We start from the raw sequence: 17,309 nt of genomic DNA on the forward strand, positions 1-17,309 counted from the left end.
TACTATTATGATGAAGCTTATTAAATAGCATGGCAAGACTTTAAGAGATGAAAAAAAATATATATAGGATGAGTAATATGACTCAATAAAAAGAAGAAATTCATAAGTATCCAAAATAAAATAAGGGAGAATTACGCTTGAAAAGAAAAACGGAAAACATAATTTTAAAAAAAATCTATGTATTTTTATTAGTTAATTAATGATAATAAATTATAAACTTTAAAAATTGAATACTCTCTTTTGGTTTAAAACTATAAAAAAAATTGTCACTATTGCCCAATAATATATCTATTAGTATTATATTTTAGTTAAAAACAAAGGGAGTATAGTTTTATAACATATCAAGCGGAGGATCTCATTTACGTCTCTTCTTCTTACATATTAACCATTGTGGTAAGGAAAATAACACGTAAACAGTGGCCTACATCTTTAAATTTCCACCACGTATTCAAAGTTCGGACGTCGTTACCATCTCAAGTAGGAATTTAAAATTGACAAAAAAAGAAACCAAATGGTCTATATATTTGTCTCACAAGTCTCTCTCAATGTCATCAAATCGTAAACACCAATAGAAAAGTTAATATGTCTAGCACAGAAGAAATAGTCAACAACCCAACTTCGGTTAATGGCGTTGTCCCATCCTCCACGGTCAAAAACACAACTCCCGTTGATGGCGTTGCCCCATCGTCCACCGTCCGAGCTACCATCGTCCAATCCTCCACCGTCTATAACGACACCCCCGCCACTCTAGGTAACAAACCATTTAGTTCTTCCCCTATTTATTTTTTTCTTTTGTGGGTTCGGGTAAATCCAGACAAACCCGACTAAATATAGGGACATAAAACGTTCTATACTTGAAATTTGTAGACAAGGCGGAGAAGTATATTTCCGAGGCGGCGAGCAAGGGAGCCAAGATAGTATTGTTCCCGGAAGCTTTTATCGGAGGCTATCCTCGAGGGTTTAGGTTTGGTTTAGCGGTTGGAGTGCACAACGTTGATGGCCGTGATGAGTTCCGCAAGTACCATGCTTCTGCTATTCAAGTTCCTGGTATGACTTCTATCTTATGAATTCTTCGTTGACTATATTCTTTGTTTCATTTTCTTATCTTGTCTTTATCTCTAAAAATGAAAAAAAAATTATACATTTTTGTATTCTACCAATCATAACTCCCAACAAAAAGTGCTCAATTATTTTGTGCTTATCCGAGTATCAAGAACACCAAATAAATACACACACCATGTCGACAAAAAATACAACACACCACCAAAGGATCCAATCTTTTCGGGTCCAAGAATTCGAATATACAAATATTATTTCAGGATCTTGAAGATCGGATCCATATGGTTTCAGTGTATAAAGTACTCTTCAATATCTCTGTTACTTGTTAATATGTTGATAGATACTCTGTTATAATTATCTAATTAATTTTTGTGTTTGTCAACAAATTTTTAATATGATATATTTTAAGGTTACGTTGTTACAAAATTGTATGGTTTAATGTTTTTTTTTGGCAAAATTATATATGTTGGTTTCGAGTTCTCTGTTTTTGTCAGTCTTAGAGTGGAAATTAATTGGAACTGGCGCATTATTGAGTGTTATAGCTCTAGTTTTATTGAGCACTCACACAAATGACCATTTCTTGAATTCACATTCTTTTTGGTTCTTGTGATGAATCTAGGCCCTGAAGTAGAAATATTGGCTAAGTTGGCCGGGAAACACAATGTGCACTTGGTAATGGGGGCGATAGAGAAGGATGGGTATACACTCTATTGCACTGCCCTTTTCTTTAGTCCTGAAGGTCGCTTCATGGGTAAGCACCGTAAAGTCATGCCCACATCTTTGGAACGTTGCATCTGGGGTCAAGGGGACGGATCAACCATCCCCGTTTACGACACTCCTATTGGCAAACTCGGTGCTGCTATTTGCTGGGAAAATAGGATGCCCCTCTACAGAACTGCATTGTACGCCAAAGGTCAGCTTTTACTATAATGTGACACATTTTGAGTTTTTTTTTTCTTTCCCTAAAGTTATATTTATCGAGTTGATGACACATATTGAGTCTCTCACCTAGCTTTTAATATGTGACACATTTTGAGTTTTTTTTCCTTTCCCTAAAGTTATATTTATCGAGTTGATGACACATATTGAGTCTCTCACCTAGCTTTTAATGTAAGATTCCTAACAATTTTCGATGTTTGACGCTGCAGGGATTGAGATTTATTGTGCACCAACTGCTGATTATTCGTTGGAATGGCAAGCGTCGATGATTCACATTGCCGTCGAAGGTGGATGTTTCGTGTTGTCAGCGCATCAGTTCTGCAAGCGCGGAGATTTCCCTGAGCATCCTGATTACTTGTTTAATGACGTAGTAGACGAGAAACATCCTGATCCTACTGTCTCCGGAGGCGGAAGTGTCATTATTTCACCATTGGGACAGGTTCTCGCTGGACCAAACTATGAATCAGAGGGTCTACTCACAGCAGATCTTGGTATATACACTTATCGTTTATATTCATCTTAAGCTATATCTAGAAACTAATATAAACTTTTTGAGCTAATCGTATTGATGACGTTCCTCATCCAGATCTTGGAGATATAGCAAGAGCCAAATTATACTTCGATGTGGTCGGACATTATGCAAAGCCGGATGTGTTTAACTTGACCGTCAATGAGCACCCAAAGAAACCGGTTACATTCATGACGAAGACGGAGAAAGCAGAAGATGACTCAAACAAATAGTCGAGATTTGTATTTCGTCTACTGGAGTTAATAATGTCAGTTATATGATGGATTCATGCTTTCGAAATGGTCTGTTGATTTTTTATCTTTCTCTATTTTATTTTTTTATGTGTGAAGTTTGTTTATCTTTCTCTTCAACAATGTAACAGAACTTATTGAAAATGCTATAAAGATCTATGTTGTTTAATAAAAACAATAATGCTTTGATTTCAGTTATGGTCTTTATTTTTCCTCTGTATGTCAAACACTGATCTTTTCATGTTTTGTTAACTTGCTAACGTATATAGTGACAAAGAAACATGGAAGCTGAAAGATATAAAGTCTCAAGACTAAATACCATTCAATTTGGCCGTCAAGTCTAAATTGGAGTTTGAAAAGTACTCGAAGTGTCGTTAGCTCAATCAGATTGGATAATGATGGCTAACCAAAACAAAAGTAAAGTCTAAATCATTCGAATTGGCCGTCTGAGTCCTAAATGTGAGTTTGAAAAGTCACTACAAAATTACTTAAATTGTCGTTATATAGCAGAATCAGATAGGACAGTGATGGCTAACCAAAACCAGGAAATATTCAAATTAACATATAGGACCAGAATTATTGAGTTAGACAAGACATGCAAGTATCCTTCTCTCAACATTATTGCCACATCTTGCTTGTATAATTCATATTGCGTAGACCATTTCAACAATATGAGTCTGTCCATGGTTTGATTTTAATCCAAAATCATTTGACACTGGTGTGATTGATATTTATAATTCCTTACATAATAGTGGTAGATTAGGTACAAAGTTATTGTTTATCTGTGAGTTGAATAATTCGTATGTCCTTCATATAAAATTAAAGATTTTCGAATTTAAAATCATTTAGCTGTGAGTTGAATAATTAGTATGTCCTTTATATAAAATATACATATGATAAAGCCCTACTTTTAATGTAAGCCTAACAATTTTCATTTTGGGCCGGAATTGATCTTTTCGTCCTCATGGCAATCGTATTATTATCGATGACCAAAAGAAAAAGGCAATCGTATTATATTGTCCAAACTCCAAACAGTCTATGCTTGACATTGTGCTTGAAGGTGATGGTTTGTGTTGATGGCTTCCCAGTTCTACCAACGTACATGAAAAAGTCAGTTACATTCGTGTCAAAGATTGAAAAAAGAGGAGTATGACACAAAAATATAATCCATATATCTAATTCGTCAGCTTATCATCTCCATTACCTAATGGAGTTAAGTACATATTAAAGTTTGTTTATCGTTTTGTTCAATATTGTAAGAGAATTAATTGTATATGGTATGAGCTATGGTGTGTACCATATGCAATAATATATTGTGCCATCTAATTGCAAGTTAAAGTCAGTTTTTCTATTTTCTACGAAATTTTAGTGTTAGATTAGTATATATAGCCACTACAAGAAACTAAAAATGGAAATTATCCACTTCCAAATTGGTAAAATTAGGTCTGGGTAAAAAAATTGTACCCAAATACCCAACTCGGAACCCGATCCAGAAAAACCGGTTTGGATTGGGTCTAGTTATGTAAATTTCTCTTTGCGTCTGGTTTTGTTGCTTCATTTGTTTTTCTTTATTGTTTTGTTGGTTAATTTTTTTTCCTCTAGGTTTTTGCAGCAAGTATAATGTAGTGAACTGTTTATTTTTAAGAAATTTGGATATTCTTGGGGTTTTTTTTAAAAAAAAAAATTTGAAATGAAGTTAAGATTGTATAATAAAAGCTGTTGTCTAGCTATAGTCTAATTATGCTTTATTCAAATTATTTGTCATGTTGTGGTTGGATTGTTATTTACCTTTTTTATATGTGGTTGTAGTTTATCGTTATTTCTCTTTGCGTCTGGTATTGTTGCTTCATTTGTTTTCTTTTATTGTTTTGCTGGTTAATTTATTTTCCTCTAGGTATTTGCAGCAAGTACAATGTAGTGAACTGTTTATTTTTAAGAAATTTGGATATTTTTGGGGTTTTTTTTAAAAAACAAAAATTGAAATGAAGTTAAGATTGTATAATAAAAGCTGTTGTCTAGCTGTAATCGTTAGTTATTATTCAAATTATTTGTCATGTTGTGGTTGGATTGTTATTTACCTTTTTTATATGTGGTTGTAGTTCATCGTTTTAATTATTTTCATATGTATTTAGTAAACTATGGGAATAATTTTTTGTCAATGCTTTTGTGTTTGTAGTGAATAGGTAGTGGATTTTTTTATGAAAAAGAAAATAATATCAATTACTTACATTTATGTTTTTATTGCTTTTATTTTGTGTTTCAGCCGTGGGGCCCAATTCTCTGTAAGCCTTAAAATGTGTTAGTCTATTGGATTATTAGTGGGATGTTATTGAGTTTGGAATTGATTAGTTCTCTTTGAAAATAGGATGTCCTCGTGAACAGATAGCAGATAAGAAATTTTTGCAATCTGCAGGACAATATGAGTCTTGAACCTATTTCTTTGATGCTCGTAATCCTTTTCATTCATCCCTTTCATTGATGCATAATTCTTCATCTTTTTGGCGTATTTGGGTGATTTACTCCTCGCTTCGCATCCATAGGGGGTAATTGGTTCTCCCCTATTGATTTCGTTCAACGTAAGTGTTAATTGGTGTGCAAATTTGTTTATTTAAAATGTGTTGTGTTCCTTTGATTTCTTAATTAATTAATCCATTGTTTTTGTGATCTTAGTTGTAAGTTTAGTTTCGTTTGGCCCCTCAGTGAGTGTTTGGGTTGGATGTTAATTGTGTTTTGTTAAATTATATTTTTGTGTTTATGGTGCTCTTATTTTATACATTTTGGGGTGTTTATTTTTTGGCGGGTTTAGATTTTCATAAAATTTAGTTCTACGGTGAACTTAATGTGGAACTCGAATTTCTGCATCTTTTCGGTTTACTAACGGTGTGTGCATCTCTTACCGTCTTTCTGTTTGGTGAAGGTTTTGCAAACGACTGCCAAATAATGTTAATTGAGTTTTAGTTGTGTTTCCCTGATCCTTTGTGAATGGTGCATGTCTTTCCTTGGTTTGATTTGTTTTTCCTTTTGGTTTTTTATAGCCGAGTTTTTCTAAGCCGAGTTTTTCTATGATATAGTTGTCCCTGAAGGTAAAGACCTCTTTGCATATATTTATCTCCTGGTGGTCGTAATACTTCGAGACCTCTTTTGAGAGAGATTGTGGGAAGTTTCTTCAGTATATGTTGATCTTGTATGTTCTGATTTTGTTGTGATGGTAAGCGGCGGATTTTTTTTTCCCATCTTTTGTTTTCTTGCCATACTTTCAGTTTTGTTCCTTGGTTCTCTTGTTTTAATTCTTTTGGAGGCGTTGGTAATGTTTATGAAGGAGAAAAACAAATATTTTTGTTTCAAATTTTGGAAATTATTTAAGGATGATAATATTGGTAAACCTTATTGTTGTTCCTTAAGCTAAAAGAAAAAGACAAACTTGATCATTTGTTTGTAGTAGTAGCAGTGTGCGCATCTACTTTCCATATCATTGATGGTGCAGATGGCAGTTGGTTGGACTTTTCCCAATGTAGTGTAGTAGCATTGTAGTTTTTGTACATTGACTATATGTAACGACTTCTTGATATCTTTCCAGCATCGATCACCCTTTGCTTTGTTTTGTTTCCAGCCTAGCTTGTCCAACCAAAATTTTCCTTCCGCTGTGTCACCGCTGCACAACTTCACAATTCCGTAAAGGTAAATATTGTTGTCTTAACTACCTTATGCTGCCTTTTTCAAGGGTTCCAACCCTATTTATGTGTTGTTCTTGTGAAAATACTCCTGGATCCCTTTGATGTAGTGGGCCTGCACAATCCACTTGTAATGCATTTTTCCATGAGGTCTTGGTATTTCGTTAGTGCTGCTAGTGGATTCATGGCTAGCGGCCTTATATTGATATTCTTGTAAACTCGGTGATCTTGGGCTGCCTTGGCTAGATATGGTGATGCTTGCATAACATGTCTGACTGTTGTGCGTGAAATCCGAGCAACTCGAGAGATTATATCTCCGAGCATGTTGTTTGGTAGTTCTTCAAGGGAGTAGGGTGTGTTTCGCAGCATTTTTTGCAAGTTGTGTGTGAATTTTATGTTTAGACTTTTTCCTAGAAGCATAATCACACAAGTCATTAGTACCACATTACTCGTCCTCAATATCAACTTCTAACCCCGTTTTTATTCTTTCTTCACTGTAGGGAAAACACATATAGATATGTTCAGGGAAGATCAAGGTAAAGGTTACAAAAACTTGATGAATAAATAATAGAATATCAAATACCTTTCTGCATAGCGACAAGATATTGATAGAGCATTCTGATTCTGCTATTAAGCATCTTGATAGCACTATGGATTCCAATAAGATGAGCAGCCACTGCAATACATCGAGGAATTAACCTAAAACTCCATGCAATAACAAGTCAAAATAACAATAAATATGCAGGGTTACAATAATTGCTTACATTGAGTTGCTGCTGAGCCTCCATCAGATGGCTTAAGATGAGCAACATGATCAACCGATATCCTTTCAGCTTCAACTGTCTGCATGAATTTACAACCACCGCTATATTATCAAAATTTCACTCTCGTATCACATAGATAAAATTAGGGATGTCAATCGGGCTGGCCCGGCCCGGTCTAGCCCGAAACCCGTAAAGCCCGCATATGTTTGAGCCCGGCCCGACCCGGCCCAAAATATTTCGGAGCCTATATTTCAAAGCCCAAGCCTGGCCCTAACAGGGCTACATGGCTTTTCGGGCTTTTTCGGACTTATCTTACCGATCAAAAATTTAAACTTATAAGCCTTAAAAAACAGTGTTTGAAGGTGCACTATAAAACAAATCAATCAAAAATTTAATAACTCATATATATTCATTGCAACCAACTTAATTTAATATAAAAAGATTAAAACTAAACAAAATTTTGATACTTTAACCAAATAAACTAATATATAATTCATATAAAATATCATAGATAAAAAATTTTAAAGTATTAAGTATGGTTTTTAAGTAAATATAAAAACTAGGATTAGAGTGAAAAACTTTAATCAAATATTGCAATCAAACAAAAACGTTAACAAAAAAGTACAAATATATTTGTTAAAGGACTTTTAGCCCGATCGGGCTAAGCCCGAAAAACCCTATAGCCCAAACGGACTGAGCCCGAAAGGCCCGATTTTTTCTGGACATATATATTTAAGCCCGAGCCCGCTATTTTCAGGGCCGGGCCGGGCCAGCCCGCGGGCTTTAGTCCTAATTGACATGCCTAGATAAAATACAAATCAAGTGGCTTAAACTCATACCTCAATCGTATAGCTTGTATGCACGAAAATCGACTAAGGAATCCCATCAATGACATTCAACTCTAGTTTTGGAGAATCAATGATTACCATAGTCAATAAGATGATAATCTCTAAAACAATTAAGACAATCAATGATGGATAAAAACCAATTTACCGCTTTCGTAGATAGTCTCTGGAAGATCCTTTTGTGAGTGATTGATAGCCGGATTTAGAAGAACATAAACAGGGGTTTAATTAATGTCCATCAGTTGTAGATGAAAACACCTCACAATCAGTAAAACAATAGAGAACCATCTCAGATTGAAACAATGAATCTGCAACTCACAAATTTGTGGATAAGCATAGAGTCGCTTCCCGTAGAGTACCATCCCAATATGTAGAACTTAGGGAACATCTTCTTATCTAAAATCCTCAAAAACGTACAAATTATAACCTTAGCGCGAACGATATAAAGAGACAAAAAGCGAGAGGGAATATAAAAAAACTTACAGAGTTCTTGCTTCTTCTCAAGGAAGGATCTATCGAGATTATCAGTAGTAGGATCAAACAAAAGCTCGAAATTGTTGAAGATATCAACCGTACAGCCGATCTGGAGACCGATCACGCATCCATAAACCCTAGGGTTTTGAAGTAACATCGCGTCGGTGTTGCTGAAGCCATTTACCAGTTGCGCAAGAAGCGGTGGGAGGGTTGAGTCTTAACCCTAGTGAAGTGATCAGATATGTTGAGCATCACCAGAGGATGCAGCTTGAACGTGAGACCACTCGATGAAGAAGGCGCTCGACGAAAGTGGCACCATGAGTTGGCCTCCTTTTTTGACGTTGCGGGCAGGCTAGTGACGAAGCATTCTTCCGACGATCGGTGGTGAAGACGGCCAGCTTTGAGATTTTCGAATAAAAAGACAATGGAATCCATGTTAGTCAGTAGAACTTTCAGAGACAAAGAAAATTATAAGAAGCATGAAATTGGAGAAGATGACATTATATACGACTTAAACTTACGCCAATTGAAGAAAGAGTAGTGGGTCTTGAATTGATAGAGAGAGCATTGAACGGCTTGAATTACCGTTATACAGTAAGACGTTACTATGGAGATGGAAGATAGGGAAGATAGTGAAAGGGTGTGGAGGAGTGGCAAACATTAATTTCAAATATATCCATTAGGTGAACCGGGATGAATGAATGAAGACGGGGAGGGACGCTTCAGGTTGCACAACGGAGGACGGTGGAGTGGAGTCTCGTGGAGTGGGGTTTTATTTCACCGGCATCTTCAACCCCACTATATTTTAAAGTCAAAACTCTATTATAGAACAACATTTGCTCCAACCGTACTCTATATTTTATTCTAAAATAGAGAAAATGATAGGATTGCTCTATATATGGAGCAACGAAATAAAACATGTATTACTAAGGGCATCTCCAACCTCACTCTATTTTAGAGTCAAAACTCTATAATAGAGCAACATTTGCTCCAAACCTACTCTATATTTTACTCTAAATTAGAGAAAATGATAGGGTTTCGCTATATATAAAGTAACTATATTTTCATCTCTATTTTTAATGCTCTAATATAAAGGAAAAAATAGAGATATACATTGGAGATGGTCTAATAGATTGGGCTTTTAAAGAGATATGGGCCAATCAAATAGGAATTCCTTAGTGGGTAATGTGGAAAATTTGGCCTGATTAAACAGAAGGAGTGGCTGACGTGGCAGCACCAGGAGTGATGAAATGAAACTTTATATATATATATATATATATATATATATATATAATATTAATAATATTTAGCATTGATATAATTCAATTATCCAAAATTATAATTATAATTTTGAATATATCAATTAGTTTTATACCTAAATACCTAAAATAATTAAAATATCTAAAAAATATATGTTACATATGTCAGATACGAAAGAAGGAGACGGACCACAGCAGAGTAACGCCGGAAACGAAACTGGAAAATGCGGTTTGGACTTAAATAACTGAAACGAGATTAGATTTGACGGGGGAAAAACGGAACAGCAAAAAGAAGACATAGTCAGCGCCGTAGGGCATAGTCTCTTTTGACGACTAGAGAATAACGGCTAGGGCGAACTTAAACAAGGAGAGAGAAGAGAGCTACTTTATTCAATAGTTGAGTGAGTGTTATTGTGATTAATCTATTACTTTCTCATTAAATACATCTCCCTTTGATATACATCCCCTTTGGCAACATTATCTATATATTACTTTTAGTCTACGTAGAATTCTCCAAATTTATGTAAATTTTGCTCTTTGAGCTATAGTGGCAATATAAATAGGTGAGATTAGTTATTTTTTGTTGAAAGTTTTTGTGGCAAGATAATAAGAAGATATATTTCTTCATTTCTCCATTCTCTTTAGTTCTCATTCTCTCTGTTTTTTTCTCTTTTTTTGATCTTCTTTACCACTTGTCAAAACTACTACATATTTGGGCAAAAATAATCGATTCGTTTAGAGACTACGGAAAACAAGAAATAGAAGTTGAATAGTTATTTTATTGATCAAAGTCTCGAGCTCAAATACAAGAATTCAAGGCACAATGAGTCAATCTATAAACACTAGCCGTGTTTTTGACTTGAGTCGTGTGTCTTGTGTTTTAGGTCTCTTGCTTTACTTTCGATGATCCCTCTCGTGGAGGCTGCTCTCCTCTTATATAGAGATCTCTTAACCCTAATTCCTTAGGATATGTCTTGGGCTTGCCGACTTTATCTATGATAGGGTCGGTCACGAGACTCTTGGCCCACTAGTAAAGTTGGTCGTTAGACTCTTGGTCCATTAACAGATCCAGTCATATGACTTTCGGCCCATTGACGAAGTCAGTCGGGAGATTCTCGGCCTCGTGACAGAGTCAATCACGAGACTCTTAGTTTATTGAACCAATAAGGAAACTTTTCCTTTTACAAGATATGATCATTGTTTACGTTGACTTCATCCAATAAAATATGTGTTGATTAAATAAATTCAATTTATTTAATTATGATGATAAAATTATGCTCAACACTACACACATAAACAATAAACACAAAGATATATATACAGTCATGTTGGGATACAAACCAAGTCTCACATCTGATGTTTAAAAAGACTATCATTAATATATAAAGGGTTAGGGTCAATCTACTAATTGCCAACTGGTTTTTAGTTGGAAGTCCAAGATAAGCCCAAATTTAACATGGTATCAAAGCCCAAGGTTAAAATTCTGGTGGACCTAGAAAAGTGGATACGGACATGCCTCTTGTTAATCCGAGTAATGGGGGCCCAAGAAGGGGTTTATTATCAGTCCAAGTGGGATCGGTTCGAGATGGAGTTATCATTTCGCGAAAGCGTGTTAAAATCTCATATGTGGTCCTTGGTCTGAAGGGGAGATTGTTGGGATACAAACCAAGTCCCACATCTGATGTTTAAAAAAACTATCATTAATATATAAAGGGTTAGGGTCAATCTACTAATTGTCAATTGGTTTTTAGTTGGAAGCCCAAGATAAGCCCAAATTTAACAAGTCATACAGAGATATAGTTTATAACACATTCACTTATTATATATAGGAATGTCAAGAATTTAATAAGGAAAATAAGATGACCATCTAAAATAGAATAACTAGGTAATAACTTGTGTTGTTGCACGGATAAAAGTTTTGTTTGAGATATACATTGTAAATATATTTATTTAGTTATCCATTATAGATATACATTATATATAAATATAATACATATTTATATATAATGTTGAACTACATAGTTATCCAAATTAATATATATATATATTCATGTCATTAATTGGTGATCCTACATTTTTTTAGGGCAAATATAGGTATTGTTTTTAGCAATAGAATAGACGTTGAGCTAGTTTCAAATGATCTTCGATTCTTTCACCATTAGAGATTTATAAAATTATTTGAAAGGTAATATTATTTATATTTCTAAGATATGATTTTAAATATATATATTTTTTACATCTCATAATATGGTATATTATTATATTACAATATATAGTGAAATTAATTTAATTTCAAAAATATGTAGGGGATAATATTTATCAATTTTTGAATAATATTAACCAATTTTAGAATTTATAGGAACAAAATATTTTGTATATAAATAAATTGAATAGCAGTGGCAATTGACCAAAAAAAAATAGTAGTAGCAGTTTTATGTAAGATTATGGAATATTAAGGGCAAATAATAAATTAGAAACAGAGCTCTCTAGCGACGACACGTCAGCTTTTTTTTAGATAATGCTTCTCTTTTAATATATAGGGGATATACACAGGAAACTCCCATTTTATTCTTAGACAAACACCAATGGTAAGGGAAATGGCAAATTTTCCAAGAAAAAAAACCCAACTTATTTTTATTTGTACGTTTAATACTTAATACTTTTTTGTTGGAATAAAAATATCTAAAATATTAAATTGGTGCCAACTAAACGTTATCTTTGAATCGTTGGTAGATTCTAACCCAGGCATTAACAGCCGTTAATGACCGTTACAGAATTACTAAAATTTTTGTCACACCTAGTTACGTAGATATATACGTCTTGTTTATAAAACTATCTTAATATATCGTCTTAGTCTAGTGGTAATGAGTGTGTTTTACAACCATCCGACCCGATGTTCGACTCCTCCTTGTATACCTCCATTTAAAAAAAATGGCTTCACCTTCCTGGCTTCCTTAACCGCAATCGCTGACGTAATATGAGTGATTTTTGGAGCTTATGAGGCAGATCGATCTCGTCAAATTGTTACAAAATCCCTAACGAATAATCATGGTAGAAGTTGGAGAGTGGGTTCGAACATTGGATTTAATATCTACAACAAGAAGGTTTTGAATGAAGTAGCTTTTTACGTGATTCTCCTAAGGAACCGACGCTCTAAGGTAGGTAGACTGGTAATCCTAAAACTTTGAAGACTCGCGAAGTTGGATGATAAGGTGTGAGATGAATTCGAAAATCCTTATGCCCCAAACTCTCTTCAAACAAACCAAAAAAAGCAAGGTGGTGGAACTTTAGATAGAAGCTTCGCGGAGACAGATGACAAGGCGTGAGACGAATCCCGATAATGTTTGTGCCCTAGACTCTCTTGTAACGACTCTTCAATCTTCAGCTAGTGAATGGCAACATCAATTGCGGCGGAATCACTTGATATTCTGAAAATTCTTTGATGTAGCCCACCAATGAGAACTCTTTGATGTAACCCACCAAGGAGAAAGAACAAGTCCCAAAAGGAACAAAAGAGTTTACCACTCTCACATAAAAGATAAAAGATTTCTTGGATTATTGATGTTTCTCAAATGAGATTACATGTGTTTATATAGGGATAAGAAACTTAGTAACAAAGCCAAGTATTAACTATTCTTGAAACTAAAAGACAATAAAGATAGATAGTTGAATGAAGACCCAACTCTTGAAGTTTTCCTTCCCAAAGTGAGTTGAACTCTATTTTCATCGCTCCTCTTTGACCACAAAATAAAAGGATCATTTTGGGCTTTCTTAGACTTGAATTATGCTCAAAGTGGACTGTACTTGATAGACATCATCTCCAATAGAATTTCTCATGCTTTCTTTGGCCATAAGCTTTTGAATTAACTCATTAAGTGTTTCCTTGATCTTCTCTCTTTGTCTCTTTAGTCCAATTTGCTGATTAGAAACAACATGGGCTGTATGATTTCTTCACCTTAGGAATAGTAGAAACAACTCATGGTTTTCATACATAATTCTGGAATCACCTAAACCAATTTGACCTAAAACTCTTCATATGAAGAACTAGATTGACCTCCTTTGGCAAATGAAGCGTAACTTTGTGGGTTGTTGGCCAAATCTTGTGTTTTTGCCCTTGTTGGAAACTTTGGGACTCATTAACATCCTCCAAATAGTTTCGTGTCTAAATTGTTTCTGAGTCTGTCTGTGTAACACGATCTTTTTCTCATACGCGAAACTGGGACTAAGATAGATCCACCGACTTGAAATATCCATAACTTTCACATATGAAATGATCTTAATGTGATTCCAAATCTCCGTGGTTTTGGAATGGATCAAGATTCCAGAAACGTTTGGTTCATAGCTTGAATCCTTCTCATGTGATCGGAATCCTCCGTTGAATGCTCATAGGTCCAATATCGTGTGGCCATAAGTTCACCTGATTTGTAAAATGAATAACTCCTTCATCTGAACTCTGATTGGACTGATTCCACTTCGAGATATACTCTAAATGAGGTAAGAATGTATCCCAAATAGGTATTTGGCTGGAAGAATTGATCTTCGACTTTGTTCGTGTTGAACAAGATTCAATGGTCTCATGATCATATCAGTTTTGAACGACAATCGCGGTGGTGGACTCGACCGAGAAGAGATGGCGACTCTGGTCGTAGTTGTTTTTCAACATAGGAGGAGCATTGTGTTAAATAGTGAGGAGGTAGAAGAAGGAGATAACGATTGGGAGAAAGAAAAAAAAGGATTTGAACACGAGTATAGTCGGTTAAAAAGTCAAGCCATTACCACTAGAGCAAGTTCAAATATTTAAATAATTATGTAAATAGGTTCTATATATCTAATTAACTAAGTGTAATTGAAATTTACCGCCCGCTAGTAATTATTAGGTATTAAACATTCAAATAAAAATAAACTGAGATTTTTTTTTTTGAGAATTTCATGAATTGTATTAGCTAGCGGTCCACTAATGGTTCAATCATGTCCTTACCATCTATACCAGTCCCGTCTCGGGCTTTGAATGGGGAGTGGGAAAAGGAGTGGTTCTTCAGCCCAAGTGGTCTCTCCACTTATGTATTTCCCATTTAGCAACCGCAAAAACGACAAAAAAAAAAAAAAAAAAAAAAAGAGAAAGGAAGAGAAAACATGTATATAAGAAACTCTTATTTTTTAGTAAAAAAGGTGAACGGACCATTTTATCCAGATATATGGGGGTGTTTCAAATAGTCCAATAGTACAAGTTGTTGTAAAAGAAAATAACAATACAATGAGGAAGAGAAGACAAAAAAAAGTTTCCTATAAATCTAATACTTCACATCTTTCGTCATCACAACAACAAGAAACATAAAAAAAAATCCAAACTTCTTATAGTCAAGCTGTAAGAGTGTAAGGTATATATTTTTTTTCCTTCAAACATATGTACATTATGAGACAAGAGATGCAATTATTTGGACGTCACATTAAGATAGCATATAGCTATAAGCCTATATAAGCTAACCCTACTCCTTACATAGCTAATATTAAAAGATTAACCCATTTGTATTAGTGCAGTGGTTGGAGGATTCAGTACATTCCGATACGATTCCACTATGAATAAAGTGATTCCACTGTTTGTAGATTGATATATAATACACATTGAAAATGAAGCGATATGTATGTTTAAACTTGATTTGTTTTTTTTGTTGGTTACATTATTATACTATTTCATCAGTTTGTTCATAATGGCCATAATATTTTTATGTATAAACAAATAAAAACACAAAAGGAAACCAAGTAAGAGGACGGCGATCCAGCACGCCGCCGTCTCCATAGCCGTTTCCTTCTCTCGCCGCCACTTCATATCCGCCTTCCCCGTCTTCCTCTCCATGAATTCTTTATACTTCTCTTTACCTTCTTCTTCCCCTCCCACCCTAAACCTCCGACGTTCCATTCCCATCGCCGATGCTAAGATTACCAAACTATTCTTCCCTCCTAAATTCTTTCCCTCCATGTCCTCCGCTACTAGGCTCACCTCTCTTATCTGCACCTCCGCCTTCTCCTCTCCCCTCCGACTAAACGCCGCCACAACCACTGTCACCGTGAACTCGACCTCCTCCGACTTCTTCTTCTTCTCGCCCACGACGAAGACCGTGGAGAATTTTACGTGGACTTCTCCGGTCAGCCAGTGACGTTCCACCGAGACGGGTCTTCGGGTTGATACATCCGCCGCGCGTTTACGGGTCGGGTCAATGAGTATCCAACTCAAGGAGAGATTCTTTTCCAAGTCACTTTTCCACGTGTCACCTTCCCATTGTTCAGCCAGCGAAACCCTGGTCGATATCAGTTCTTTGGGCTCGACAAGATCAACACGCATAGGAGAGCAGAGGAACCAACCGGAGACAGTCTCTGTCACATGAACCTTTGAGAAAATCACTTCGCCTTTGTAGAATATATCAACGGCTGAGACTAACTCCGTCGTACATTCAACGGTCGGTGGGAGATTGATCATCACACCATTGTGTTCAAGAAACGGAAAAGAATCGGAGAAAAACGTCCGGTGACCGGCGGGGAACGTTGAGATGATGCTTTGGATACGTGCGTCTAACGTAGAAGGCCACGTGAGGGAACATTGTTGCTTCCAGAGGGATTCTTCCGAGGAGAAAGAGTGTAGGTCAATGCAAGTGCAGCTCAAGGCGGCGAGTGAAGCACCGTCGACACGGGTTAGGATGTTAGAACGTAAAACATCGGAGGACACGGCGTTGATTCCCGAACTTTTGATACGTGATGGTTGCTCCACCATCGACGAAGACGAAAGCATGATGAGATGAAGGATTGAGTACTTTGAAGGAAGTGCTCTAATGAAGCATTTATTGAATCTTTTCGTAGCGTTTTCTATAGACAATTACATTATTTATTGAATAAATAGTACGTACTGGTAGAAAAATATATTATTTTTTTTGGTTGTTAACTATATGGCACACTAGCTAGAGCATGATAAACCCCATAAAACTATATAATAAGAGCGTGTTTGCTTTCGTAGCAATACTGTATCACGTTTATTTATTAAAAAAAACTCTTAAAAAGATACACAAGCAAGCAATGATGTTGACTTGAAACTTACAAGTAGTATACACACTATACACAATCTTTGATGAAGGAATCGATTTTGTCGTTGGAAAAAGAAATAAATCAAACCAATCAAGATCTCATTATTCAAGTGATAATGTTTTTATTTATTGAATACTACAGATATATGGCCTATATATGTTAGTTAGGTACTCTTATCATTAGAGTATAGTTTACAGAAAAATCATAAAAACAAATCTAAGTCTAGTTTTACAGTATTTATAATTACCATTTAACTTAAAAAATCATTTTCCCTTACTCGAGACCCCACCTACAACCAACTGGGCGATCTAGGTCGATGCGCTATGAGATTTCATTTGTTTAATTGTATGTAAATAAATATCAAGTCTTTTGTTAAAATTAAATATTACTAAATCACACACACACACGCATGTACACATGTATATATAAATAGTGATTTCCTTGTACCACAAAGGATTCTAGTTT

General features: G+C 35.3%; 2 protein-coding genes and 1 pseudogene across 3 annotated transcripts; 1 reads left to right on the forward strand and 2 right to left on the reverse strand.

The window, feature by feature from the left end:
• The first annotated feature begins 386 nt into the window (after positions 1-386).
• On the forward strand, positions 387-2,951 carry LOC104780283 (nitrilase 3). Of its 2 annotated transcripts, XM_010504781.3 has the most exons (5): positions 387-751; positions 868-1,047; positions 1,679-1,972; positions 2,208-2,489; positions 2,585-2,951. In XM_010504781.3, the coding sequence occupies exons 1-5, from the start codon at positions 583-585 to the stop codon at positions 2,737-2,739; spliced, it is 1,080 nt and encodes a 359-aa protein (XP_010503083.1). In that variant the 5' UTR covers positions 387-582; the 3' UTR covers positions 2,740-2,951. The 2 variants fall into 2 exon arrangements, with proteins under 2 accessions (XP_010503083.1, XP_010503084.1); XM_010504782.3 differs by lacking the exons at positions 387-751; positions 868-1,047 and adding an exon at positions 1,186-1,358.
• Positions 2,952-6,908: 3,957 nt separating this feature from the next.
• Positions 6,909-8,946, reverse strand: LOC104783753 (COP9 signalosome complex subunit 6b-like; annotated as a pseudogene).
• Positions 8,947-15,395: 6,449 nt separating this feature from the next.
• LOC104780284 (F-box protein At3g44326-like) lies at positions 15,396-16,712 on the reverse strand. Its single transcript, XM_010504783.3, has one exon. The coding sequence runs from the start codon at positions 16,552-16,554 to the stop codon at positions 15,457-15,459; it is 1,098 nt and encodes a 365-aa protein (XP_010503085.1). The 5' UTR covers positions 16,555-16,712; the 3' UTR covers positions 15,396-15,456.
• Positions 16,713-17,309: the final 597 nt, after the last annotated feature.

This window comes from Camelina sativa, chromosome 4 (assembly GCF_030686135.1).
Source record: "Camelina sativa cultivar CO46 ecotype springtype chromosome 4, ASM3068613v1".
NCBI classification, from domain to species: domain Eukaryota; kingdom Viridiplantae; phylum Streptophyta; class Magnoliopsida; order Brassicales; family Brassicaceae; genus Camelina; species Camelina sativa.

What these genes read in the sequence shown, in the direction of transcription:
- LOC104780283 (XM_010504781.3), top strand. Translation starts at nt 583, where the DNA reads ATGTCTAGCACAGAAGAAATAGTCAACAACCCAACTTCGGTTAATGGC. An exon ending in CGACACCCCCGCCACTCTAG is followed by an intron (nt 752 to 867) that starts GTAACAAACCAT and finishes TGAAATTTGTAG; the next exon opens with ACAAGGCGGAGAAGTATATT. An exon ending in AACTGCATTGTACGCCAAAG is followed by an intron (nt 1,973 to 2,207) that starts GTCAGCTTTTAC and finishes TTGACGCTGCAG; the next exon opens with GGATTGAGATTTATTGTGCA.
- LOC104780284 (XM_010504783.3), bottom strand. Translation starts at nt 16,554, where the DNA reads ATGCTTTCGTCTTCGTCGATGGTGGAGCAACCATCACGTATCAAAAGT.